This window comes from Lynx canadensis, chromosome E3 (assembly GCF_007474595.2).
Source record: "Lynx canadensis isolate LIC74 chromosome E3, mLynCan4.pri.v2, whole genome shotgun sequence".
NCBI classification, from domain to species: Eukaryota; Metazoa; Chordata; class Mammalia; order Carnivora; family Felidae; genus Lynx; species Lynx canadensis.
In genome coordinates this window covers 15,341,882-15,367,957 of record NC_044318.1, presented here as the reverse complement: position 1 = coordinate 15,367,957, position 26,076 = coordinate 15,341,882, and the positions used below count along the sequence as shown (strand labels likewise).

Below are 26,076 nucleotides of genomic sequence, written 5' to 3'. Positions count from 1 at the left end.
AACTACATTTCTTTTAAGATGAAAAGTTTATTTTGCCTTCTGCCTAGAAGCAAAACTAGTGAAAATTAAAGTATAAAAATAAATACAATTTACATTAATGGGCATTCCACTCAAAGTAAAAGTAACAAAAATAATGTATATAAATTAAAAATCCATCAAAAGCACAAAACGATGTCTGGCACTTTTATGAGGAAAGGCTGTGAACATTAAAATATGTGTAAAACACACAGGCTTTTATCTTTAAAAAAAACAACACTCAAGTTTGTCAACCTTAATCTAAAGCTAGTTTTAACTTTCTTCAAAACAGTTTTTTTTTTTAGCTAATTTGCATTAGTGCACACAAAATTTGGAAGTATCTGTCTTTCTGGAAAGACCCACAATGATATGAGTAAGCTGTATCCTGAGTTTTCAGAATGATAAAGCACAATTTATCATATTAAGATATTTTGCTATACTTTATAAAGAATATATCAGTAACTCAGACATTTTTGACCGCCTTCTGATTTCCTGGCTCACTCACTCAACAAATGATACATCTCAATAAAGAAAATCAAGTTTACACCCTGGGTAGATTATTACGGTCTACAGCTGGATGTAATAGCTAACTTTTAAAGAGGGCCGAAAACTGGAGAAAACAATCTTTATCTCCACCTTCTTCAAAGGATATTAAGAATATATACAGTCTGCATTTTCAAAATACCAGTATCATTTTAAAATTCAAGTTAGAAAGAGTAAATGTACACAGTCCCGATTTTATGTGAGAAGCACAAAGCCCTTTTTGGAAATGGTATGATAAATTAACAGTGGCATTCACTTTCATAAAATCATGTTCCCTTGGTAACATTTTTTGGTTTATATTTTAAATGAATATGTCAGTGATGAAAACCTTAAACGACAGTGCCTTCTCAGTAATGCGTAACTTCAGCCTGACAATATTCCTGTTCCATCTGCAAATCTGAACTTGTTGTTATATAGCCCTTTAGTCTCTCCTAAATCAAGCAAGCTACAAAGAGCAGACCATGAAGAAAGACAAGACGCAGACCACCAAGAAAACAGAAGCGCATGCAGCGTTACTCTATTTTACAGAAATGGATGCACTGATTCACTCCTAGGTGCTACTACATTCCAGAAGATTGTGCTATCTCCCCTAATTTTTTACCCTCCATAGAAAGATTTTATGATTTAGGAGAAGTGTTTCCAAGAGTACTGGGGTAACATACATTAAACCTAACATATCTGCACAAGACAACTAGCTGTTAAGAGGAATGTACTTTTGATCAAAGCAGTGGCCCCCAACCACTTCTATGGTAAAGTTGGGGTGGACCACAATCAGCAGGTGAGTGTTTTCTCCTATGTGGTTATCCCGTAAATCCAAGAATATTAAGACTGAGAGATTAATCAGTTTTTAAAGTTACATAAACCAGGAGAAAAACATCCTTCTGCAGTAATTTCCCCTCAAATACAACAGTATCTAACTTATCAAATTTAGCAATCAGTATGCAGAGATGAATGAAATTTATATTTGAGAACTTAATTTGTAATTTATCACACCTTTTTGACATTTTATAGAAATAAATCCAAATGCCCTTTAAGTTTACAAAAACGTTCTCTGCAGACATCTGGCTACAGAAAACAAACTTAGGTTTGTACAGGTTAAGCAAAGAGATGGTCAATTACTAAATACTAATGTGCCTTCACCCAAACCTAACATTAAGAGGAAAATGACGGTGTAGGGAAGGAATTAACCAGACTGATCAAGTTGCCCAGATAATTGCTCAGCCCTTTGATGTCACTTTGCCTGTGTAAACAGTCCAGGCTTAAATAAAAAGTCCTGGGCAGGGAAAACCATATGCATGAAACCTCCCATCCACCCCTTGGTTATCCTAACGAATGTTGTCTTCTTAAATTGTCGCAACATTTGGCCGCTTTCTTTGGGTTTTTCCTGCATATGCTCCTAAAAATAGAGCAAAACTAATATTATTTCTCAATGTCAGTTTTTTTATAATACTGTTTAATGAGTGTTTACTATATAATGCCAAGCACTGAGCTAGGCAATGTACATTATTATATTTAATCCTTACATAACATAATCCCAAGGTAGAAACTTACTACTATTTTAAGAATACAGCCGAGACATGGGAGAGGAAGTCACTTGCCTAAGTAACAGATATTCTGAGAACCCAGTTACACCTGATTTGCTGTTTGACCCAATAACCACTGTGCCATACTGCTTCCGACTCTGCTTTAATTAGTGGTTTCTGAATTTCATTATAAACTCCTGAGTCAAGCACCAGACATCAAATGAGCCAAACAGGTCTTAAAACATACGATCAGTGATTGCAATTGAGTTTGTAAGAACTATAAACTTTAAGTGCTCTGCAGCAAGCTGTAAGCCCTTGGCATTCTACTCCAATCTTAGAGTATGAAAGTCTGTCATCACAAAAAAAACTAGCTTTCTATCAATTGCTTAACAAACATTCATTCTCCATGCGGATCAAACTAAAGCATAAGTTTCAAGTTTGTTTGTAACACAATCCAAGCCACTAAGAATCTAAGCAGGAAAGAAAAATCTTTTCAACTGCAACTATGGGTCCCTGGGTTGAGATTCATACTTAGAATCTTAATCAGTCATACCATAATTTTTCAATTTACATACAATGATAAAATCGTTAGTCTTTTTCAATTGTGTAGGCACTGAGGTATAAATAAATCTTTAGAAAAATAGGAAAGAAATTTTGTACTTGTTTGGATACATAGTAATTGTACATGTTCATTTAAGAGTTAAGTTCATTTGTATTTATAATTATGTTGCAATGCAATTAAACCACAGTAGTTCTAAACATCGAACTTGAGGACCTGACTAACTGCACTACTCCGTTCCTAATGTGACTTCCTATTCATCCTTCATACTGTTGAGTATTACTTGGCTCTTTTTCTTACAAATTCACAAGGGACAAACAGTGGAGATGAAATGCATGAGACAAGAACATGGAGAGTAGTCACTGTGGCAATAAATAATATCACGCAAAACAGTACTAACTCCTCAATCAACTGCCAGCTGGCCAGAATTTATCACAATATGTGACTCTAATATGGGAAAAAATTGAAAATGTCTTGAAATCCCACATAACTTCACAAGCCGCAGATCTGGTGTTTGCTTGGAGTTCTCCTAGTTACCTTTCAAACCAGGTGATTCTGACCACCTCTGGAGGAAGCAGAATCCTCAACTACATAACCCCCTTTAAAACACCTCCATTGACTGTCACTCACAGTGGCTTCCAAAAGATGACCTTTTACATTATCCTCTACAAGTGCAACATTATAAATTAAATTCACTACATACATGCAAAAAGTCAGCAATCATTTCAAAGCTATGTTCAGTATCTTGTTCCCTCTTTGAACTTATGTGAACAAATGGCAATAACAAAAAAAAATTTCTTATGTTGTTCATTCCCTCCTAATTTGGAGGAAATCAGTTAGTAATAAAAGCTCTACATATGCCTAATTGTATATTAATGGGAAGATTAGAATTGATTAAATAACTCATTGCCTAGTAATTAATTGTATATTAATGGGAAGATTAAAATGATTAACTCATTGCCTAGTGATTAATTTTTGGTTTCTTTTAAATGTTTAGAAAGAAGTGTAGTTAAAGCAAAGCATTTTGAAAGTATGTTTAATGGATCACATAATTTTTGGTGAGCTTATCAAAGTATCTTAACAAAGACACCTACCAAATATTAAAACATTAGCTTAAAAGTTTGGCATGAGTTTCATATTAAATTTGTCTTCTTGCCACCATAAACAGAATTTAAAGTCCACAAAATAACAGAAACAAAACTTACCCCCTCCCGCCTGGCATATTCACATGTGATCTTGTGGCCAGAGGGAGAAATTTTTCATCACTTTATGTGCAGATACAAATATTCCTGGGTGATACACTGCCCCAAAGCTCAACAAACATGCACAGATTTAGGCATCAGATTATTATACTTTACTCGTTTATAAAAAGGTTTTCTCAATTAGGCACATACAATTCTACAGATTTTTCAGATTAAAAAAATGTATAGCGTTTCCACGGGATTATTACAGAAGCCAAGATTGGACACACAGTTTTACCAAGGTCTCCTGACCGCCACAAAATACTAACACGGTGGTCATTAGCAGGAATGACTGTGAATATGCCCAAATTATGGTGGCAAGGAAAGACAAGACATTGCACTCGTATGGCCTGCATCATGGGGCAGCTCGTGCACGTCCTTCTATTGAATGGGCTTGAAGAACTCATTTGCTACACACCTGAAACAGGCGCTCTGTTAGGCACTCTGCTCTGTGAAGACTTCTGTCTATTTTGCACAACCCCCTTCACTGATGTCTTAGGGGTTCTAATTGAATATAAAAGAATTAATAAGTCACTTGCATCAAGATCTAAATGTTCAACATTCAAAGAAAGCAACCATACTGCAACAGTTCAAATTGCAAATATGCTTGGAAAGAACTTAAGTCTCACGAATGCGCACAGCAAGGAAGCTACACTTTCCTTCATCGGGAGACTAGAACCAAGGCTTATACTTTGTTGGAAGGATCACTTTGGTGATGCTGAACTTACTATATGGATGCTTACAATACTTAATGAGCAAAATGGTATGAAATGAAAAGTAAAAGCATGCCAACATAAGATGGTAATTAAGATATAATACACAACAGTACACCAAAGGATTATCTTGGAGCACAAAACTTAAAAGATCTTTGCAATGCTATAAAACAAATCACACTTGTAAAATAGATATCCTTTCTGTAAAGATACTAAATTATTTTTCCCTCTCAAAGCTCATCTTGCTTGAGATGTTTTTAAATACCCAGGGGTGGCATTCTTACCCTTGTCTACTAAGTAGCCTATGAACTGGTGCATTCTGTCCTTGGTTTGGCTGAAGGACTCTGTTAACAAAGTAAGTAAAAAATTAATTCAGAAGAGACTGACATAAATTCAGTTATCCCCGCCCCCCCCCCCCATTTTTTAAATAGGTGAAAGATGATTAACAGTGAGGTGACACTGGTCATCTATGCAGATATACCAATGTAATACCACGGAGCAAATCACAATGACTGAAGCATATTAATAGGGTACTTATATTTTTTTCACGAAGAGCCCAAATCTTAGGTTTTTGTCTGGATGTCTCAAGTGTTTAATTCTTGTGTGTTAGATAGTTTATTTATACGCTTCACAAAAACCAACTTTTCCTTTCAAACATCCAAGGGAAGTAACATCACTCTTGTAAAAGTAGGAAACAGGTCTGAAATATTAAGCTAGATTTCTAAGGTTTTTAAATAATTATCCTAAATAAGTCCTAGACTGTGAGCTGAACTCAGGACATCGGGGGCTCAAATTTCTACACAAGACAGCATGTCCTATAGAAAGGTCCTGAGACATGTGGTCTGTCATATAGCCAGCTACATGACGTAGTGTTAATATGGATCTTGGCCATTCTTCAGTCCTCCAATCAGCTGGGAGTGTTCTGCTGATGTCAAGTTAGAAATAACTCAACAAAGAGCAAGCTTGGCATTTACAAAGAAAATCTTTTTTTTAAATAAATAAATAGCTTCTCACGGAGATGAAGTAATTTTTCTCACCTTGTTTCAGAAAGATTTTGTTTAACCAGAAATTTCTTATTTGGCATTCCCATTTCAGCAGCTCTAACACAACATAAAAATAAGGACACACAATGTATTTAGAAAGGGAGAGAAAACCCTTACAGATGTGATACACGATGACAGAAACAAATCATTTACAAGTTTTGTACTACTCAGCTGTACTAAGCACACCAGAGACTACTTTCCAGAAAGAAGCAGCTTGCAACAATAGTCACTTTGCATTAGGTTTCCCTCCCGTGAAGTCTTTCGCATATTAGAAAAAGACTACAGGGTTGCCTGGGTGGCTCAGTCAGTTGAGCATCTGACTTGGGCTCAGGTCACGATCTCACAATTTGTGAGTTCAAACCCGCATCAGGCTCACTGCTGTCAGCATGGAGCCTGCTTGGGATCCTGCTTCAGATCCTCTGTCCCCCTCTCTCTCTGCCCCTCCTCTGCTGGCACTATCTCAAAAATAAATATTAAAAAAAAAAAAAAGAATATATCCAAAAGAAGTAAAATTGACAGTGAATATAAAGATTAACTATTTTTAAGGCTGAATGGCTATCGATTACACAAGTTGAACACTGTCAAATTTAGTAGTTTATATGTTTTACCTAAAGATTAAATCAGATTTTATCACCTGAGTAATAAAACTATTTATATAAAAAGAGATTTCTCAGCTCAGCTGTCAAAACGTGAACTGTTCTTTTTTCTAATTTGAATACACAAAGAGACCAATAGATGACTAAAATTAATTGGTTTGGCAATAACTGGATTAATGTGATGTGACAGGAAGTACACTTACTTCATGTACTTCTTCCTATCGAGAGACTTCTGTGTCGCAGCTGACAGGGCCACTCGTGGGCTTTTCATTCTGTCCTTTAAAATACAAAACAAAAAGCTTTAATGGTACCAGTAATACCACTAAAATAATATAGGATGATCTCAAACTGCACAGAAAATCTTCTCTTACTAGCATTCTGAATTTTAGTCTGTCTTTAGAACTGAAACAGTCCAATTTGTTAATAATTACAATGATTTTTCCCAATGAAGTAATAAACTTGGCTTTTCTTTTGGCTACCACATGAAGACCAATGACTCAAACCACATTCCTCCAACACCCTGATATATTTCAAATAACTCTGGTTTCCCAAAAAGGCAAAATCTACATGATAGTTTCAAGGAAATTCAATGTGGAGCCAGTGATAGTTTTTTATAAGCCATCCAAACAACAGTCAAAGCTTCAACTCCAAAATCCAATCACAAAACAATATGCAATTCTTTTTTTTTTTTTTTTTATTTTTGGGACAGAGAGAGACAGAGCATGAACGGGGGAGGGGCAGAGAGAGAGGGAGACACAGAATCGGAAACAGGCTCCAGGCTCTGAGCCATCAGCCCAGAGCCTGACGCGGGGCTCGAACTCTCGGACCGCGAGATCGTGACCTGGCTGAAGTCGGACGCTTAACCGACTGCGCCACCCAGGCGCCCCAATATGCAATTCTTTTAAATCTGTCATCAGAGTTGCATGTTGCTGGTAATCCTGGGGATTGTCTGTGCTTAAGAACTGCAGGGAAGCTGCTGAAGTCAAAATAGGGAATGAGGGGCACCTGGGTGGCTCAGTCGGTTAGGTTAAGTGTCAGACTCTGGATTTCGGCTCAGGTCACGATATCATGGTTCGTGGAATTGAGGCCTGCGCAGGGCTCTGCACTGACAGCCCAGAGCCTGCTTGGGATTCTCTCTCTCTCCTTCTCTCTCTGCCCCTCCCCACTCTTTCTCTCAAAATAAACTTAAAAAAAAAAAAAAAGAGAGAGAGAATGAGATTTAGTATCAATTACCCCAAACCCAGAAGAACCTCATTGTGAAATAAGAAATATATTGGTCTCTGCCCCTAGTTCCTGCTAATATTTGATCTTTGACACCTGTTCCTAACACAGAGCTCCCAAAACCCTTGCAAATCTGAGAGTGAAAGAGTAGAAACATTTTTTTTTTTTTAATAAGTTTACTTATTTATTTTGGGAGAGAAAGAGGAGAAAGAAAGAGTCCCAAGGAGGCTACACTCTGTCAGTGCAGAGCCCAATGCAGGGCTCAATCCCATGAACCTTGAGATCAAGGCCAGAGCTGAAATCAACAGTCAGACAGTCAGTTAACTGACTGAGCCACCCAGGTGCCCTGGTAGAAGCATCTTTTGTTCTAATATTTGGTTTTTCACCTCAGTTCCTGACACACAGCCCCAATCCCTTGTCATTTTCTGGGTGACAGGAGCATCTTTTGTTCTAATCGAACAACTTTTTGGGGGGCCCCCAGGTGCAGACTATTCATCAGAAAGACCAAGCCTGAGTAGAAGCTTGGAACATAGCCTTAGCTTCTTATCTTGCAGAGACAAGAGAAGGGCTGGAGATTGAGTTAATCATTGATCATGCCTGTATGAGAAAGCCTCCATAAAAACACCTAAAATACGGCGTTCAGAGAGCTTCCAGGCAGTGAACACATCCATGTGCCAGGAAGATGTCCTCTATGCAGACAGAAGCTCATGCCCTCAAGACCCTTCCAGTCCTTGCCCTATCTATCTCTTCATCTGGTGGTTCATCTATATCCTTAATTATGTCCTTTATTATATAATAAACCAGTAAATTCCCTGAGTATTGTAGGCCACTCTAGAAAATTATCAAACCCAAAGACAGGGTTGTGGGAACCCTGTTTTAAAGCTGGTCGGTCAGAAGTATAAGTGACAACCTGAGACTTTGGATGGGGGAATCTTAACTGCCTCCTTACTTTGTAGTATCTGACTCTTAACTCCAAGTAGAAAGAATCAGAATTGAATTGTAGGACACCCTGCTGGAGTGGGGGAAAACCTCACACATTTGGTATCAGAAGTGTCTTGCGAGCATAGAAGAAATAGAGTTTTTCTTTTTCACTCATTCATTAAAAAATCAGATAACATACCATTTGCCTGAGCATTTTCTCTTTGCGAACCTCTCGGTCATGATGGAGAATAGACATTCTCTCAGCTGCATCCATTACAAAGAATATGTCATGAATACCATACAGGGCAGCTCGCAACTAGGTTCAAAAGAAGAAAATATTGTGCCCATTTAAAAAGATGAGATTAGAATTTAGTAATATTCTATGCACTTTCACTTAGAGAAAAAGGTTAAAGTTTTAATGGAAACCTATTTTCAGTGGTGAAATGAAGGGAGAGATATAAATGTCCATTCCCTAAAAGCCTACAGGATGTGGGCATTTACCTGAGCTAACACTCTTTCCTGAAGAGAAGCATCTTGTGCTGAGACAACTCCTCTCTTTAATGGTGCCTCTGACTGAAAGCTTCTTATGAATTCCATAGTGTCCTGGAAGAAGAAATGCTCCTTCAAAAACCACTCTTCTAGAAAGATTGATGATCACTGGAATTTTCTTTTGATTTTTTCTCAGCCAATTCAAAATCAGTGAGAACATAAAACTATTACTTATCAGAAGGCAAACAGCACTCTCTAAAGCAAGACAAAAATACCCAAACTACTTCATTTAAATATTTAAAAAAATTATCAGACTGAGATTAATCAGATTTCTGTAACTGCCTCTATTGCAGTGACTAAAAAAATGTTGGATCTGCCTAAGTTCTGAACGAATTGGTCAACTCCAGCTAGTGACTAGCTATCACTGAACTGGGAGACTGAGACAGAAGTGAAATACAAACAATGGACAAGCTTCTTACTTTTACGGTTTGGCGAAGTTGTTTTAGCTTATCTGTCTGCATAAGCCTACGAGTTAGAAATCCTTTTGCCACTGCAGTTACTTTGTTAAATTTTGTTTGTACTTCTGGACTGAAAACCTGGAAGAAATAAGACAGACACAATTATTTGAGGATCTGAGCGTTATACTCAAGATGTTTTCCCAATCTATTACAATAAGCTAAATTCTTCTACATATGTGTGCTCTGTGTAGTTTCATCTCTGACAAAAGCTAAGCTATTTGATGTATGGCAAAAATATCTGTCCCCATTTGTACAACCTAAGATAATGTACCTCTTTAAAAAATATAGCTAGACAGACGGATACACAAATATCATGAAGTATGCCCACCTGAGACCATTTAGTTTTGGCCCTTCCAAAAGCCCTTGTTACTGAGAGTTTGGTGAAGCCACTAGTTGATGATCCCCAGAGGTAGAAGGGTGCTTCATTTGCAGAACCAAAGCTATGCTGTAGGGCAGAGTTCGTGAAACCTGGAAAAATAAATATACATAGAGTATTATACTTGATATTATATAATCGGAATATGCAGAATGTCCAAATAAACACTTATGACTCACTAAGAAGAACAACCGCCTCTGAAACTAATCCATGTGCAGACTTAAAATATTTATGGACTTTAAGCTTATGCACCAGATGGAGCTTCTCAACACAAACAGCATCTCTGGATAATTGAAGATGTGAAGATATGCTCTTGCTGGGTCTGAAGAATTAGATGTAATTCAAGATCACTCAGGAGATGGCAAACTGTGTTTTCAGTTAAAGCACATCACCTGCTGCATGAATAAACAAAGCCTGGGCTCTGAGTCAAATTTCCTAGTATTTTCCTCACTGAGGTGGCTTTTCTCATGAACACCTGCTCACTAGTCTTTGATCTGCCATCATTTCATTTTTCACTAGTTACTGGTAAATAGAATTACTTGAAGAGCTACAGTTTGGGGGCACCTGGGTGCCTCAGTCAGTTAAGTGTCTGACTTTGGCTCAAGTCACGATTTCATGGTTCAGGAGTTTGAGCCCCACATCAGGCTCTCCGCTGTCAGCACAAAGCTGGCTTCAGCTACTCTGTCTCCTCTGTCTGCCCCTCCCCTGCTTGCATATGCATGCATTCTCTCTCTCGCAAAAATGAACATTAAAAAAAAAAAAAAGAACAGAGCTATAGCCTTAAAGTGTGCCAAATAAAATAGCTTGCTGTGGGATAACTTTCCCAAATGGAAGAGAATTCTAAAAACATTTACCAGAACTATTTGAATTTGAAGTATGGAGTGAGTCCACTTGAGACAGCATTGTTTCCAGCAAACCAGAGTCACTCACTTTTCTCCATTCTAAGTCCACTGCACTGTGAATGCCCAATTCAGAGGCTTCAGCTGCCTTCTTCTCTTTTAACATTTTCTCCTGTTCTTCTATTTCCTGTAGATTAACCATGTATTATAACCTGCTATATCTTTTAATTATATCCCAAAATACCACCATTTTAGGCTTAGCTAAAAGTAATGGGGTATTATCAGCAAATGATTAATTTCAAGTTTTCCTACCTCAAGTGAAATCTTAAAACAAGTATCCTTCCCCTTCAATACACTCATGCAGAATGCATATTTCAGCATCTATGTATAAAATACCTTTGAAAAATATTAAACGTTTTGAGTCAAGGAATCGGAAGTCTCCTTTTGATAAATTATGCATTTATTTTTAGATAAGCTAAATATCAAACCTCATAATTCGGCAATATCCACGTATCAAAATCAATCACCCCCTTAGATTAAGATATACAGGGGAAAAAACTACAAGTATCCTATACATAACGTGTGACCAAAACTCACACATATCCTGGGCTAACTTCCACTTACCAGCCCCATGTCCTTACATTTTAATTCCTCACCTTTTGCAATCTTTCCTGTTCCCTTTCCTGCTCAGCTATGAGTAGTGATAACTGCTGGGCATGCTGTTCTTCTAGTCTCTTCCGCATTTCTTCAAAAGCTAACATCTTGCTTTTTAATATCTCCTCGCCTTCTGAAAAGAAACACATACCCTCAAATTTAGAAAATTTACTAATATCTGATACACAATTTAAATTATGCTTTTGACCAAAGAGCATTCCGACATCTGACATGACACAATCAAGGCACAGCCAGGTCCCCACTGTGAACCACATCCTCTGCCCCTCCCCTCACTGCATGCTACCAAATAAAGGCCTGTGTGTCACCACCATCCACGCTCAACAGATCGCATCATGATCTGAACTGATGGAGCCAAGACCATGTGTTCAGTCTGGATTCTCCTCACTCAAATTAACCTCAAGATGTGATTCTCATCTGTTTATTCTTCTGACTCTTGTTCTTCCCCAGGATCTCTGGTATTGTGGCTTGTAGTTTTGTTTTGGTTTGGTTTTTTAAATAAATGTTCCTTTGATAGTGCAAAGCTTCTCAGCTTCAGGTTCCAAAACACATCGGAAATTAAAATTACATATATCAGAATTACTAACTAAAAAATGTATTAAATCATTACAACTATACAACTTACTGAATAGAAAGGGGTAAGCCACTCTGAAATGTTGAAATACCAAGTATTACACAGACATAGCACATATTCATGGATCCATCACGATTCAACAAAATTCAAAGAATTATTCTTTCCGAATATACAGTCAATGATTTTCACTGAAGATAAGCATACTGTCTATCTTCTATGGTACCCCCATAATTTGTTCCTAAATACGCTGTACTCATTTACAACAGTTTGCATTTGCTCATGTGCAATTTTTCATAGGCAAAAGGGACTAGAAAAGCAGGGCTAGAATTACAACTTTTAGCAAAAAAGGAAAAAGCTCCTTAGCCCAACCACACAACCAATAGTGAGAGATCATTCAGCTCTACCTTAAGAATCTCATAAATGAGCACTGTCCAGGGGCTCATCTGACAGCAAGCCGGCTACCTCCATGACTGGCCTCACCCCTATTAAAGCACTGCCAGAACTGCCCCATGGTTGGCTTTGTGGGTGTCTGCCTCCAGCCATGCCGTACTGTCCGTCTGGATTATCCAGGTTGGCTCCCCAGATATCGACTGATGTTTATTTATTAAAGTTCTTATAAAGTTACACAGGCCTTAAAACCCTATTTGTCCTATAAACCCTGTCATAGTGTGCAACTTTACAGAATGTGAAGGTTTTTTTAGGAAGATATTTATCACATTAGAACTGAAATGTTTATGTCCAAGAACTTCATTTACTTGACTCAGATCTTCCGTATCAGTAATGAAGAAGGATGAACCATGACAACAAAATAAGGATTAACGAAGAAGGCATGTTTTAACAAGTTGCTGTTAATATGACACTAGATGAGAAAGAAATTTGAAATATTTTTTATCAATAAAGATGCCATTCTTGAAACGCTACTCACAGGGACTTGTGATTTTTCTCTAATAATTTGATGTTCAGGTGTTCCCTGAAGGACCAATTACATGAGGAGCTCATTACAAATGAAAGGACTGATGAAAATATTAGAAACCACAGTCCAAAAAGAAAATATCATAGTAATACACTAGATTAAAACCGTGAGTGATGTTTCATGCAAGAACTTTTTCCTCCAGTCATTAACAATACTCTCTGTGATACAAAGTGAACTGTGAAAGATTCACATTTTAAATAAGAAAATCCTTGAAGAGGGGTGCCTGCGTGGCTCAGTCCATTAAGCTTCTGACTCTTAATTTCAGCTCAGGTCATGATCTCAGTCATGGGATCGAGCCCTGTGTCAGCCAGAGCTGGGTATGGAGGCTGCTTAAGATTCTCTCTCCATCCTCTGACCCTCCCCTGCTTGTGTGCTTGCTTGCTCTCTCTCTCTCTCTCTCAAAAAAAGAAAATCCTTTAAGAAAGCCTATCAAATGGCAATAAACTATAGCTAATGATATGTTCTCTGACAAGAGAAATGAAATTAAATATCCTGATGAACAAATGAAGACAATTATTGTTTTTCAAAATGTCAATTAAAAGTATTAAATACAGGGGCCATCTGCTGGGAGGGTATCAAACACTTCAGAGTTTCCTTACCTCTGGAACTACTTTCTAACATTTTATTCTTGTTGATGTAGACAGATCCCTTAGGGTATCTTTTTTCTGGCAAATGTTGCCTTTCCTGTTCAGTTATTCCGGTTGTTAAGACAAAAGGGCAGTTTTCTTTTTGCAAACTATCAATATCTAAATCAAGTCTCCATTTAACTTTCTCAAAACTGTTATCCAAAAATTGTTCATTTCCACAGGACACTGTAGGGGTGTCCATCTGCTGTCTGGTATTCTGGTTTTGCATCAGTAAAGGAGATGGGTTTTTTACATCATAAGACTTATTCAGTTCCATCTGTAAATTGCAGGAGTTTTTCTCTAACACATTGGCTGACTTGAGTGCACTCATGGGTCCAAAGTTTTGACTCACTACACACTGACCGGTGGCATACGGCTCATGCGATCTTGGCATCGCAGTACATGTACTATCCATTTTGTGTGGTCCTCTCCCATCACATGTTAAGTGACCTTCCATGACATCAAGTCCATGAATAACCTTATTTTCTAGGTGATTTCCTGAAGACTGACATACCTGATTTGATTTACCTAAAACCACTTCCTGTATGGCTTCAGATGTATTTTTGGTGACATAAACCTTGCTTGAACAAACTCCTAAATCAACTGGTAACTTTGGCACAGTTTCAGGTATTTGTGTTTTTTCCTCAGTATCTTGAACAACTAAGTCTATCGTCTGTTCTTTTCCTTTAGGACTTAACTCACAGGCGTTTATTGGGTTATTTATAAGTATATGACATGCTGATGATGGTCTAGAATGCCTTCGATGCATTTTAGGACTCAGGCTTGGCTCTGGAGTAGGTAATTTGGCATATGAACCAGTAAGACTTTTGATAACATTATTTTCGGTAACAAAAGTGGGAATGACTTTAAAATCAGAATCAGGATCTAAAATAGTGTGATGGCCAGTTCGTACAGGTATGTCCACTTTAGAAAAGCTACCTAAAACTGATGTATTCATGCTGCTTGCTTGAGCGGAAGCACCTTGGAGAAGAACATTTGATTTATTAAGGCTTGGTTTGTCAGGAATAACTGAACCACAGTGTTTGCCAGTCAACTGTGCCTTTTCCTTTCCATAGTCAGTCACTTTACCAGCATCATTCTCTTTATCTGAATGACTCTCGTTAACACTCCTCTTTGCACTACTTCTCAGACTGCGTCTAGACTGTTCTCTTTCTATATATTCCTTTGACTTTTTCATCAGGTTCTGAAGACTCATTATGTAGGGATCTGGAGTAACTTCTGAAAGTGATGGATCCGGTTCTTCATGTGTTGGCAAGAGACCATCAGATGTAAGAGTCTCCTGTGGAGTTGCTGAGGGGGGTTTTACAGAAGCTTCGTTTTCCGCAGGGCTAATATCTGAAATATCACACTGCTTCAGAGAATTAAATTCTTCTGAGTCCCTAGCTAAGTCTATCCCATTGAATTTAAATCGGTCCTCATTATTCAGTGGCAAAATTCCAGTTATCTTTTCAGACTTTCCTAAAGTAGAGTGTTCAGTAGGGCTTGGCAAGATATTTGGAAACATAGCAGGGACATTCAGGTTTCTCTCTTCTGAATTAGAGTAAACCGTTTCAGTCTCCCATGGATCAAAATCACTAGCATTAGGTGCTTTTCTAACCTGAAAAAGGAAATTTAAAAATTAATATTCCCTTACTACACAAAAAAAGCCTTTGATTTGTTTTCTAAAATAAAATTGAAATAGAAAATTCAGAGTTCTAATATTTGAAAACACAAACAAACAAAAACTAAGATAACCTTTTTCTATTGTGTCCTATATCACAGGGAGCACAAATTACTATAAAAAATATCCATTGGTCATTCTGGCCTGTTTATTTAAAGATTAAAAGAAAAAAAAGGAGATTATCTAATCTGATACAATATGTATGTATGTGTATGGGTATACACGTATATTCATATATCCATGTGCAATTTAATCTTGGAATAGAAGGAGTCTCATTAACTTTCTTTTGGTTTACATGTTATTAATGTCACCAGCTGTTCCTCCTATGAAAGCTGTCATCGAAGCATACCAAGGTATGAGTTAAAATAGCAAATAAATTTCTTACATAGATGACTCCTTCTTTAACAAAGACTAACATATTTTGTAGTAACTAAAACTAAACATTGTAACTAAAATCCTTCTATATGATGAGGCAAATTTGTAGTAAATGAAAGCTCAGCCATGTAGCTTAAGTTACTTAGAAATAAAATTTTCAACTTAAAATCCAAATCATCAAAGCAAACTTCAATTTGATTAACCGATGGCCATTTTTAAACAGCAACCTGTTAATGAGTTTTGCAACAAGCAAAAGTAAAAAAAAATTCTGAATTAAGGGGCACCTGGGTGGCTCAGTCAGTTAAGTGTCCAACTTGAGCTCAGGTCATGATCTTGCAGTTTGTGAGTTCAAGCCCCACATCGGGCTCTCTGGTGTCAGATGGGAGCCTTGCTTTGGATCCTCTACCTTCCCCTGCCCCTCCCCTGCTCACACGTACTCTCTCTCTCTCTCAAAAATAAATAAACATGTAAAATTTTTTTCCAGGGGCACCTGGGTGGCTCAGTTGGTTAAGTGTCTGACTTCAGCTCAGGTCATGATCTCATGGTTCGTGGGTTTGAGCCCCGGGGTTGGGCTCTGTGCTGACAGAGCCTGCAGCCTGTTTCAAATTCTGTTTCTGGCTCTCGCTGCCCCTCCCCTACTTGTGCTCTGTCTCCAAAATAAATAAACATTAAAAAAAAAAATCCAAATTAAGAGAACAACTGATACACAAGAGATCCAACAGAAAAAATTAAAATTACACTTTCTATCTAAATCATTTGACTTTGCAAAAGAATAAAAAGTGAACTAGGGGGTGCCTGGGTGGCTTGTCGGTTGGGTGCCCGACTCTGGATTTCAGCTCAGGTCATGATCTCACAATTTGTGAGTTTGAACCCTGCATCAGGTTCTGCACTGAAAGTGCAAAGCCTGCTTGGGATTCTCTATCTCTGTCCCTCTCTCTCTATCCCTTCCCCATGCACACAGCTCACCAACCCCCCAAAATAAATAAATAAACGTTAAAAAAAAGAATAAAAAGTGAACTAGGATGGTTTTTAAAGATTATACAAGTATATGTTAAGCTGACAGAAATTATTATATTATCAATACAGACTCCAGAATCCTGAATATTAAAAGATTTTTAGGGGCGCCTGGGTAGCTCAGTCAGTTAAGTGTCCGACTTCGGCTCAGGTCATGATCTCATGGTCTGTGAGTTCAAGCCCCCCATCAGGCTCTGTGCTGACACCTCAGAGCCTGGAGCCTGCTTCGGATTCTGTGTTTCCCTCTCTCTCTGACTCTCCCCCATTTATGCCCTGTCTCTCTCTGTCTCAAAAATAAATAAACATTAAAAAAAAAATTTTTTTTTTTAAGATTTTTAGGTCGTTGTGTATGTGTTTTTTCCCTAGACCATATGGCACTCCTGTTTTACCTTACAAATCCCAAGACATATAATGGTTTCCAGGTACTAATGCAATAAACAGTACAACAAAGTATACTTAGTCACAACCTCAGGATCAAAATAAAACAAAAGTGACACATACTCACCAAACCCAGGAACATATTCATAGGTTTAAGTAAAATAAAATGTTTTCTTAAAATACCTCACGTTTCACATTTGTGTATACGGCAACTATGATTTTGTACACTACTAATATGAGCCTTAAACTTAATATGGACAGTAATTATAATCTGCAAATTAAATTACTACCCACGGAGAAATGAAGGTAGCAGTTGGTGGGAAATAGTCTCAGGTTCATTATACATGTGCCATCTAGTATGAATTATACAGACTGCAAACCCTTAAGATTATGAAGAAAATTTTAAATGTAGCCTGCAGAACAGTGCTATGTATGGTAGACATAATTTGTTCAACATAATTCATTTGGGTTTTTTTTAGTATGATCCAGACCTCAAATTGTTTATACAAATTTAAATTCAGCTAAATAAAAATAATTGCAAACGGCATGAATGTATTGTTTAAATGGTTTCTATTTGGATCTAAGATGAATGTAGACAATTCTACTTATCTAATCTAAATTGCATTTGTGTATTTAAGAGGGTAATTTTCACCAAAAAAAATTGGGGGCAGTTATTTACTTTAGCAGAGAATGAGAATAAGGTCATTGAGTCAATAGTCTGATTAGTTCAGAGGTAAACCACAATGGTCGATTCTATCATTTTGTCACTGAGAATTCCATGTTTTTAGAGTCATAAGACACAGACAATAAGCAATTATATTCAGGGTAGGGCTCCATTGTCTAAGTACCCTCTGATTCAAGTACTAGGCATCACTAACAAGCAAGTGAGTGTTCTTTGGAGTAACTGAAATGGAATATTACAAACTACAAAGCTTCTCAAACATTATAGTAAAATATATTGGTAACTAACTAGTAAGTGCAAATATATTTCTGAAAAATTATCATCAATGCTTACCTCATGATTTCTTAATTATAATTTTTAAAAGCCTACATTACACACCTGAACATTTTCAAGAATCTCCTGGACACGAGCCAGTAAATCTTTCTTCTTATTTACATGCTTTCTTGTTTCTACATCAAGTGCTTTCTGCTTTTCTTGTTGCATTTCCTTCCTTCTCTCAATGGTAAGCTGCAAAACATCATAAATATATAATTATTTCTCATAAATATAAAAATATCATAAAATCAGAAAGCTTTGAATCAGAATGATTAAAACATGGAACAGATAAAACCACAGGGAAAGATATCTGAGCAGTAGTGAGGGGTAATGAGGAGGATGGGGCATGGGAGATCTTTCTGTGGGTACAAGAATGTTCTGTGTAGGTGTGAGTTATACAGATGTACGCCATATATGAAAACTCATGGAACATTAGAACTTGAGATCTGTGCATTCTACTGCATGTAAATTATTCTCAACTGAATAAAAAAGTTAAAAAGAAAGAAAAAAACCTGTTCACTTACCCAATGCTCTAAAATGAGAAATAAAATAAGCCCTTTTGGGGGCTCCTGGGTAACTCAGTTAAGGGTCTGACTCTTGATTTTGGCTCAGGTCACGATCTCACAATTCATGAGATCAAGCCCCAGGTCGGGCTCTGTGATGACAGTGCAGAGCCTGCTTGGGATTCTCTCTCTCTCTCCTCTCTCTCACTCTCTCAAAATAAATAAATCAACTTAAAAAAAAAAAAAAACCACAATAAGCAAATGGTATCTTTGAACTCTGACTGGACCCAGATTAGGAAAAAAAATAGTATAACAGACATTTTGAACACAAATGGAGAAATCTAAATATGAACAGAATATTAGATGCTATTAAAATTATTACTAATCTTCTTAGGATGTGATGATGGTATTGGGGATTTTATGTAGGAGGATATCTTATTTTTAGAATATTTATACCAAAACATTTAAGAGAAAATTGTTATATGGCTTCAATTTTTAAATGGCTCCGCAAAAAAAAAAAAAAAAAGAGCATGTATGTGTATATACACATCTACATATATATAAAATCACAAACACCATAAAGCAAAGATGGCAAAAGTGTTAAAAATTATTAAATCTAGATGGTATACATGTGGGGAGTCACTGCACTACCCTTTCTATTTTTCTGTATGTTTGAAAATGTCATTACAAAAAGTTGGCAGATAATATTGATCTTTTACCTCCTGTTATATAAAAAAATTTTTTTCATGCAATTTCTTTCAATTATATTAATTTTCTGGTTTGAAATAAAGTCACACACATTTTAAAAACATTCAATCAGTATGAAAGAGTTTACAATGAAAAGTGTGTCTTCCTTCTCATCCTATATTCCTTTATCATTCCTAAGAAAAAGAATCTTATATAAAAACCCAAATAGTTAACATATATTGAACCTCCTGTTATATAACATATATTGAGTACCTCCTATGATCCAAGTAGTGTTCTAAGCATTTTACATGTATTAGATCATTTAATTCTCCAAAGAGTCCTATTAAAGTAGACACTATTTTTTTTCTCATTTCAAAAATAAAGAAAATGCGGGGGGCCTGAGTGGTTCAGTCAGTTAAGAATCTGACTCTTGATTTAGGCTCAGGTCATGATCTCATGGTTTGTGAGTTCAAGTCCTATATGGGGCTCCGCACTAACATTGCAGAGCGTGCTTGGGATTATCCCTCTCTTCTGCTCTCTCTGCCCTCTCATGCTCATGCTCTCTCTTTCAAAATAACTAAATAAACAGGGAAGGGGAGGGCAGAGAGGGAGGGAGAGAGGGAGGGAGAGAGGGAGAGAGAGACAGAGAGAGAGAGAGCAAGGGAGCGAGAGAAAGAGAGAGAGGGAGAAAGAAAGAAAAAAGAAAAGAAGTACAAGAAAAGAAAATGGACCTGCAAGTTCACACAGCAGGTAGGTGGCAGAGCAGTGATTTAAACCAAGGACAGCAGGCTCCAGAGCCAGGCTTGTAAGCACTATTTTACCCTGCTCCAGAGAGCATGATGTGTGCAGTGATTTACAATAGACTGTGGAGATCCTTCCATGCCTGCACTTGTAGGTCTATTGTACTCATTTCAATGGCATGTATGAGATTTCTATAAAATGGACCACAGTCTTTAAACTAGTCCACTACTGGACATTTACGTTGTTTGTTAATCTTTTGATATTTCAAACAATGCTACCATAACCTGTATGTCTTTCTTCGGGCACAAAGAGCAGTATAAGTGTAAGATATTCCCAAAAATGGAATTGCTAAATCAAAGGTTACATATACTTTCAAATTCTGATAAACACTACCAAAATGATCTCCAAAAAAATAAAATCAGCTGATTCTCTCAGAAAAAATGTAGGATAAGTGCTTTTTCCCCACAACCTAAGGAACGGTAGGTCTTAGCAGATTTTTGCCAATCTAGTAGATGAAAAAACGCTAACTCTTTTATATTTAATTATGAATACGAAGCATTTTTTCAATGTTTATAATCCTTTTTTTGCTTTTCTGTAAGCTTACCTTAGTGACTCAGTATAGAAAAAAAGATTATTTAAAAATCATAGAATGTTTACCAGTGGAGAAAGCACAGCCACTCCATGGAAGCGGATAAGTGAGACGCTTTCAGATGGGACAGGTAGAAAGCTCTCCGTGGACAGTGATGCCTGCTGGACTCTGGCGAGACTATTCTCACAGAACTTCTCATACTCCTCCATCTTCCCACAATTACACTGTCAGAGAGAAAAATGTCACTTGCAATGTGCTGAGAAAAACAGATCTTCATGATTTGGCAAATTTTATAGAGCACTTAAATATTTCTAGCATTCACAATTCCTAGAACTGGCCCCCAGAATTTTTTTTTTCACTGATGAACAGCGAATTCTTAAGTAGAGGTAAGCACCTCAAGATCCTACCCAGTGAAGCCTTGCTTCCTATATTAAATATTTCCAAACATATGTATATAAATCAACCTTTAAATATGATTTGTTTAGAAAAGTACTAAGAACTCACCAGGGAAAAATTCTTAAAGGAACAAAAGTTCTACACCACTTTACTCACTTCAGATTATAAACTAGAATATTGTAGTTTCCTTAGCAGGACTTATCTACACAAGAAAAACTAAATCACACAAAGGTAAAAATGCCAAAAGAAAAAAAAAGACAAAAAGGCTATTTACATAAAAGAGGATATTTACCTTTTAAAATTCTTCTGTTATCATGAAGTTCAAAGTCTATTAGTACTTTCACATCTTGAAAATATATCTGGTCTCCACAGTCACCAGACAAATCAGTCACAGGTGGAAACCAGAGTATCTACTGGCTCTCTTAATAATACTATCTTATTGTTGAAAATTCTAAGCATCACCAAACTACTTAAAACAATCAGCCCAGTAATTTCACAACTTCTGGAAAAGTGTGATGATGGCTATGAAAATGCAAGGTAAACAGGAAGGATTAGCCACCATGTTCATTAATTTAGCTAATGTTAAATATTTGATTGCCTGTTTCCATAGCTTTATGTCTGGCATCGTTTCCTTTAAATAAGAGAAAATGAAAAGAGAGACATCAGACTCATAACCAGCAAGGGTATGAACTGTGAAAACAGAAAAATACAATAATGTTCCCTTAGGTGTTCACTTTAAAACAATTAACCAAAAAAGGCAGGAGATGGAAAATTTAATTGACGATATGGGATACGCAGCAATGAAATAAGATAGAATATGATACTGTCTTAAGCATTAAGGTACTTAAAAATGTAGTACACTAAAATGTCAGGGACACATTATAGCATAATTAGAAATGAAGAAAAAGCATATTATGATTTGATTATGAAAAATAAGATATATTGCTAATTTTGACCAACTGGTAGTCTTCTTATTAATAAAACTTCTTCCTACCATCCCATCAATTCTAATTATTTCTATATTCAACTTATAAAAAGTGTGAGTTTAATTTCAAAGAAAATTATACTGGAGTGTGAATGAGATTATTTTTCAAGCTTTTATTCATAAAACAAGCAAAAGTAAAAAAAACAAAACAAACAACAACAACAAAAAAACCACAACACCTTTCTGCATGACATACCAAGGCCTCATTTTTTAGTCTGGATTTCAACCCCCATTATGTTATCTTAACAACCAAAATATGCAGAAGCTAAAATGTAAGAGAAATTCAAACAACTCCATTTCGAATAAAATACTTAAAAATATTTTTTAACACAACCCACGCATTCAGCATTATAGGGCATGTAAATAGATGACTATACAATTATAAGAAATATTTACTTTCTATGTATACACAAGCAAAGTATGAAATTCTATTTTAAAGTTCTGGGAAATGTAAAGAATGAATAAAATGTTTTTGTGGCAAGTTTTATTTTTCTTTCAACAACCTCATACAGATATGCCAATTGCTTTGGAAAGTTAAATTCAAATCTCTTAAACAGCACACGTTTGTCATGCATATTGCAGATGTACCGTGTTAGATTTTTTATTACAGCATAACTAGGGCATATGATAGGGCTTTTAATACCCAAATACAAGTGCTAAATATGGTTGATTATGGAAATTACCTAATGATCCTAGAGCATGAAAGAATTTTTCCTATCCTTCAGCCTCAATGTGAATTTCCCTGACCTCAAAGAGGCCATCCCTGATTATCCCATCTAAATTAATCCTGTGTTTACTCACTATCACATTACCCTACTATTTCCCAATTTTCATAGCACTTACCACTATCTGAAATTATCTTGTTTATCTCCTTGGGTTTTGTCTGTCTTCCTCCACCAAAATGTAAGCTCCATAAGCACAGGTACCTTTTCAGTCTTGCTCACCACTGAATCCCCATTACATAGAACAGTGTCAGCACACAGTAGGCACTTGATAAAAGTAATGAATAAATGAATTAGGGTAATTGGCTCAAACAATAATGCAAACCAGGAGAGAAGAAAAAAAGGAGAGAGTGGACCAGATAAAAAAGAAGCTAGTGAGGAAGAATGGAATTTAAAGACTAGTAGTTTCATGGATGATCCTATTCTCCAAAGAAACTGGTACCTCTCAACTGCAAAGGCAATCATTTAAAAAATGAGCATTGTATCCTATATGATTAGCAAGAAGGCACTTCATTTCTCACACAATTACCTGTCAGCAAAGTTTTTTTTTTTGAACAGAGCCTTGACTACAATGCCACTCCAACCACAAATCTAACGACCCACAGTTTACCAGCAGGCATTACCAGTCCACTTGAATTAACAATTTTCAGCTGCATCAAGTTCAGACATGCCTTGTCTTCTCCATTTATACCATGACCCTTCTCCAAATGAGTCTCTTTGCAAACCCCATAGACGGGTGCTCCTCACCAGTGTTCTACCAGAAATGTCACTAAAGGGGATAGTGCAAGTAACAGAACAGATCTTGCTGTGTTTTCAGATGCTAGCTGCTCGTTTAGCCCCTAGTCCTCCCAAAGACAAACTTTTTGTATAGGCAATAAAGAGGAAAGTTTCTTATTCGGGGACATATTAGCTGTGTGTTCTTGGCAATTTACTTACCATCTCTATGCCTCAATTTCCTCATCTGTAACGCAGGGATAATCAGAGTATCTGTCTCAATAATTCAATGAACTAAAACGTGTGTGGCAATTAGCATAATGCAGGACACGCTGAAAGGACCAGTATAGGGGACTGCTTTTATTATTAAGAGGATGATGATTATTATGATTTTTGTCACTAGGTTATGAATATCGGGAGGGTAGCGACGGTGCTCTGTTCCTCGTAGGATTCAAATGTAACTTTAAAACACAGAAAGGGGGACAACACCGTCCTAATTTCGTTGTTTCCAGACCCCTGTCCATCAAATCAATTTCTGGGAGCCTGTCACTTGCCTAAACTGGGGGTAGGGAACCGGGATTATAACCCTGCAGAATAGGAATCACCTAGCAGTATCAGGGGCAATCAAGAGAATTTGCTTTATTAGCCTCAAGCTTATTCCCCGGGGTCGCAAAGGCAGAGTAAACAGCACTCCTAGGGCCTTTGGTTGTGGTAACCGGCCTTCAGAATGTCCAGTGCACACCCTGAGGATGCTCCCTCGCCAGTATCTTGGGAGAAGAAAAACGGTCTAGTTTTATCAACGTGAGGCGATTACGGCTCTGTCTCGAGTTTATTTGCTAGGGACCCTCTGCCTTGACCCCAGCGCCCCACGCCCACCTCCCCCAGCTCCTTTGATGGGGCTCCATCCCGAGGGCCCAGGCAGCACCAGCATCCGAGCATCACCTCCGCGCCGAGTGTCGCTGGTCCCCGGGCACCTGTCTCCTCACATTCGGCGCTTTTCTAGAGACTCGAAGCTCAGGGGTCCACCACCTGCATGCGGGTTCGGCACAGAGTTCACCCTCAGCTCTCAGGGCGCCAATTCCGCCTCCCCCGGTGACCTAAAAGCCAGGACCCGCTGAGGATCTAGTTCCCTCCTTAAGCACACACCTGATCTCCCACGGCCTCGTCAGCTTTTTTTTTCCCCCTCGCCACAGGCCTTGTCAGGAAGCAAACGGCTCAATTGGTACTGACAGAGCGCAGCTCGGTCCGCCGCCGCCTTCTCCTTCTCCTCCCCGCCATATTACTGGTCTCAGGCGGCAACGCGGGATCCTGGCAACCGCCACTGCCGCCGCCACCGCCCTGACTCCACCTCTTTGGGCCGGCACTTCCGGGGGCTGCTTCCGGGGCCGTTGGAACGGTTGGGCCTGCAAAAAACTACAATCCCCAAGGTGCATTGCGCTCCGCGGTACGCGCCCTGTCCTAGTGATGGAAGGCGTAGTACTTGCGGGCGGCGCAGTGCACTCGGGGAAACGTAGTCTTCACTGCAAGCTAGGGCCTGTAAAATTTTAATGTATTACTGTAAGAACGCCCCTCAGGTCTGAACCCCCTGAAGTGTTCCTTGTAATTGCTACTTTTTACTTATCTGTAAAGAGATAACCTCTTTATTTGTGGTCGTTGGAAAACATACAACACTTACCAAATTTTTTTTCCCCGTAAATAAAAAATTGCTGAATCCCAGATATCAACTCTAAGCCTCAAGACATCCCTACACTTTTGCAAATCGGTGGGAAAACACGTCCAAGAACAAAAAGTAACAGGTTCAAGATGGCCCAAAAAGCCCTGAATGTTTTACCAAAATCTTCTATCTAAACATATTACCAGCTTTCCCCAAAATATGAGGTAGTTAGTTGCCCCTTTCCATTTCCTAACTCTGTTTTACCTTCTACTTTTCTTGCTGAAAATTCTTCCCGTGCCTATTTTTGCACATGTAAAATGAGTTTTAAGAGTGCCTATCACACACACACACACACACACACACACACACCGCCTATCACAAGGGTAGTTGTGAAGAACAAATGAGATCTATTTCTTACGCAGTGCCTGGTACAAAAGTCTCACTATTAGCCCTTAGTAGAAGAAGTAAGATCAGGAGGAGGAGGAGTGGAAGGGCCACAGGATTAAAACTGGGATGGCTTGATGTCAGTCTTGACTGTCATTAATTGCGCAATTCACTTCACCGCTCCTGGCCTCGGTTTCCTCATCTCTAAAATGAAAGAATCATTAAAATCCCCTCCACCTTTATAATTCGATTGTGCGTCTTTTGCTATGCTCTTTCATTCCCTCAGAATCTGAAAAATCCTTCTAAAGTCGATTGAATTCAATCTCTTGAGATAATACTTATCGACGAAGACTGTTGTGAGAATAAATGAGATAATGCATAAGACAAACGTTTGCTGGCACAGAACCTGGAACATGGTAAGCACTCTACAAATGTGAGCGGTACTCCCTAAGCACTATTATCCACCCCCGCCCGTCCCCCCACGAGAATGTAAACCCCAGGAGAGCAGAGACCCTGCTGGTCCTGTTCATTCCTGTATCCTGAGCGCCTGGACTGTTGTTTGCACATCCTGAATTGAATAAATAAGTAGTCTAAGTGTCCTGCCCCTGCAAGGCTTCCTGGGCAGTTTCCTCAAGGGCAGACTGAAGAGTCACTAAGATCCCTTCCAGCTGTACAACCATGAGACCGCTTTTGTATCCCACCCGCTTCTGGAGTCTGAAAACCTTGGTTGAGGTCTCAACCCCCGAATAATCCAAAGCTATTTTGGAACGTGAGCCTAGCGCCTGGGTCCACCTTCGTTGCCATGGCAGCGGTT

General features: G+C 38.0%; 1 protein-coding gene across 6 annotated transcripts; it reads right to left on the bottom strand.

Moving 5' to 3' along the window:
• Positions 1-11: 11 nt before the first annotated feature.
• On the bottom strand, positions 12-24,578 carry CCP110 (centriolar coiled-coil protein 110). 6 transcript variants are annotated; one of them, XM_030300263.1, is made up of 17 exons: positions 24,371-24,566; positions 24,167-24,253; positions 22,632-22,777; positions 20,476-20,631; positions 17,951-18,079; positions 13,416-15,060; positions 11,254-11,384; positions 10,613-10,784; positions 9,711-9,850; positions 9,344-9,460; positions 8,877-8,978; positions 8,575-8,691; positions 6,437-6,510; positions 5,632-5,694; positions 4,879-4,938; positions 4,300-4,385; positions 12-1,954 (listed from the first exon to the last, which is right to left on the bottom strand). In XM_030300263.1, exons 4-17 carry the CDS (start codon positions 20,614-20,616, stop codon positions 1,902-1,904), a joined length of 3,030 nt encoding a protein of 1,009 aa, XP_030156123.1. In that variant the 5' UTR covers positions 20,617-20,631; positions 22,632-22,777; positions 24,167-24,253; positions 24,371-24,566; the 3' UTR covers positions 12-1,901. The 6 variants fall into 6 exon arrangements, with proteins under 6 accessions (XP_030156123.1, XP_030156124.1, XP_030156126.1 ...); XM_030300264.1 differs by lacking the exon at positions 24,167-24,253 and adding an exon at positions 21,096-21,434; XM_030300266.1 differs by lacking the exon at positions 24,167-24,253 and having other exon boundaries at positions 11,254-11,381; positions 24,371-24,567.
• Between the last annotated feature and the right edge of the window lie 1,498 nt (positions 24,579-26,076).

Coding starts and splice junctions, on each gene's coding strand:
- CCP110 (XM_030300263.1), bottom strand. CDS start 20,616: ATGGAGGAGTATGAGAAGTTCTGTGAGAATAGTCTCGCCAGAGTCCAG. Junction 8,692..8,876: donor AGGAAAGAGTGTTAGCTCAG/GTAAATGCCCAC, acceptor TTTTGAACCTAG/TTGCGAGCTGCCCTGTATGG. Junction 5,695..6,436: donor GATAGGAAGAAGTACATGAA/GTAAGTGTACTT, acceptor ATGTTGTGTTAG/AGCTGCTGAAATGGGAATGC.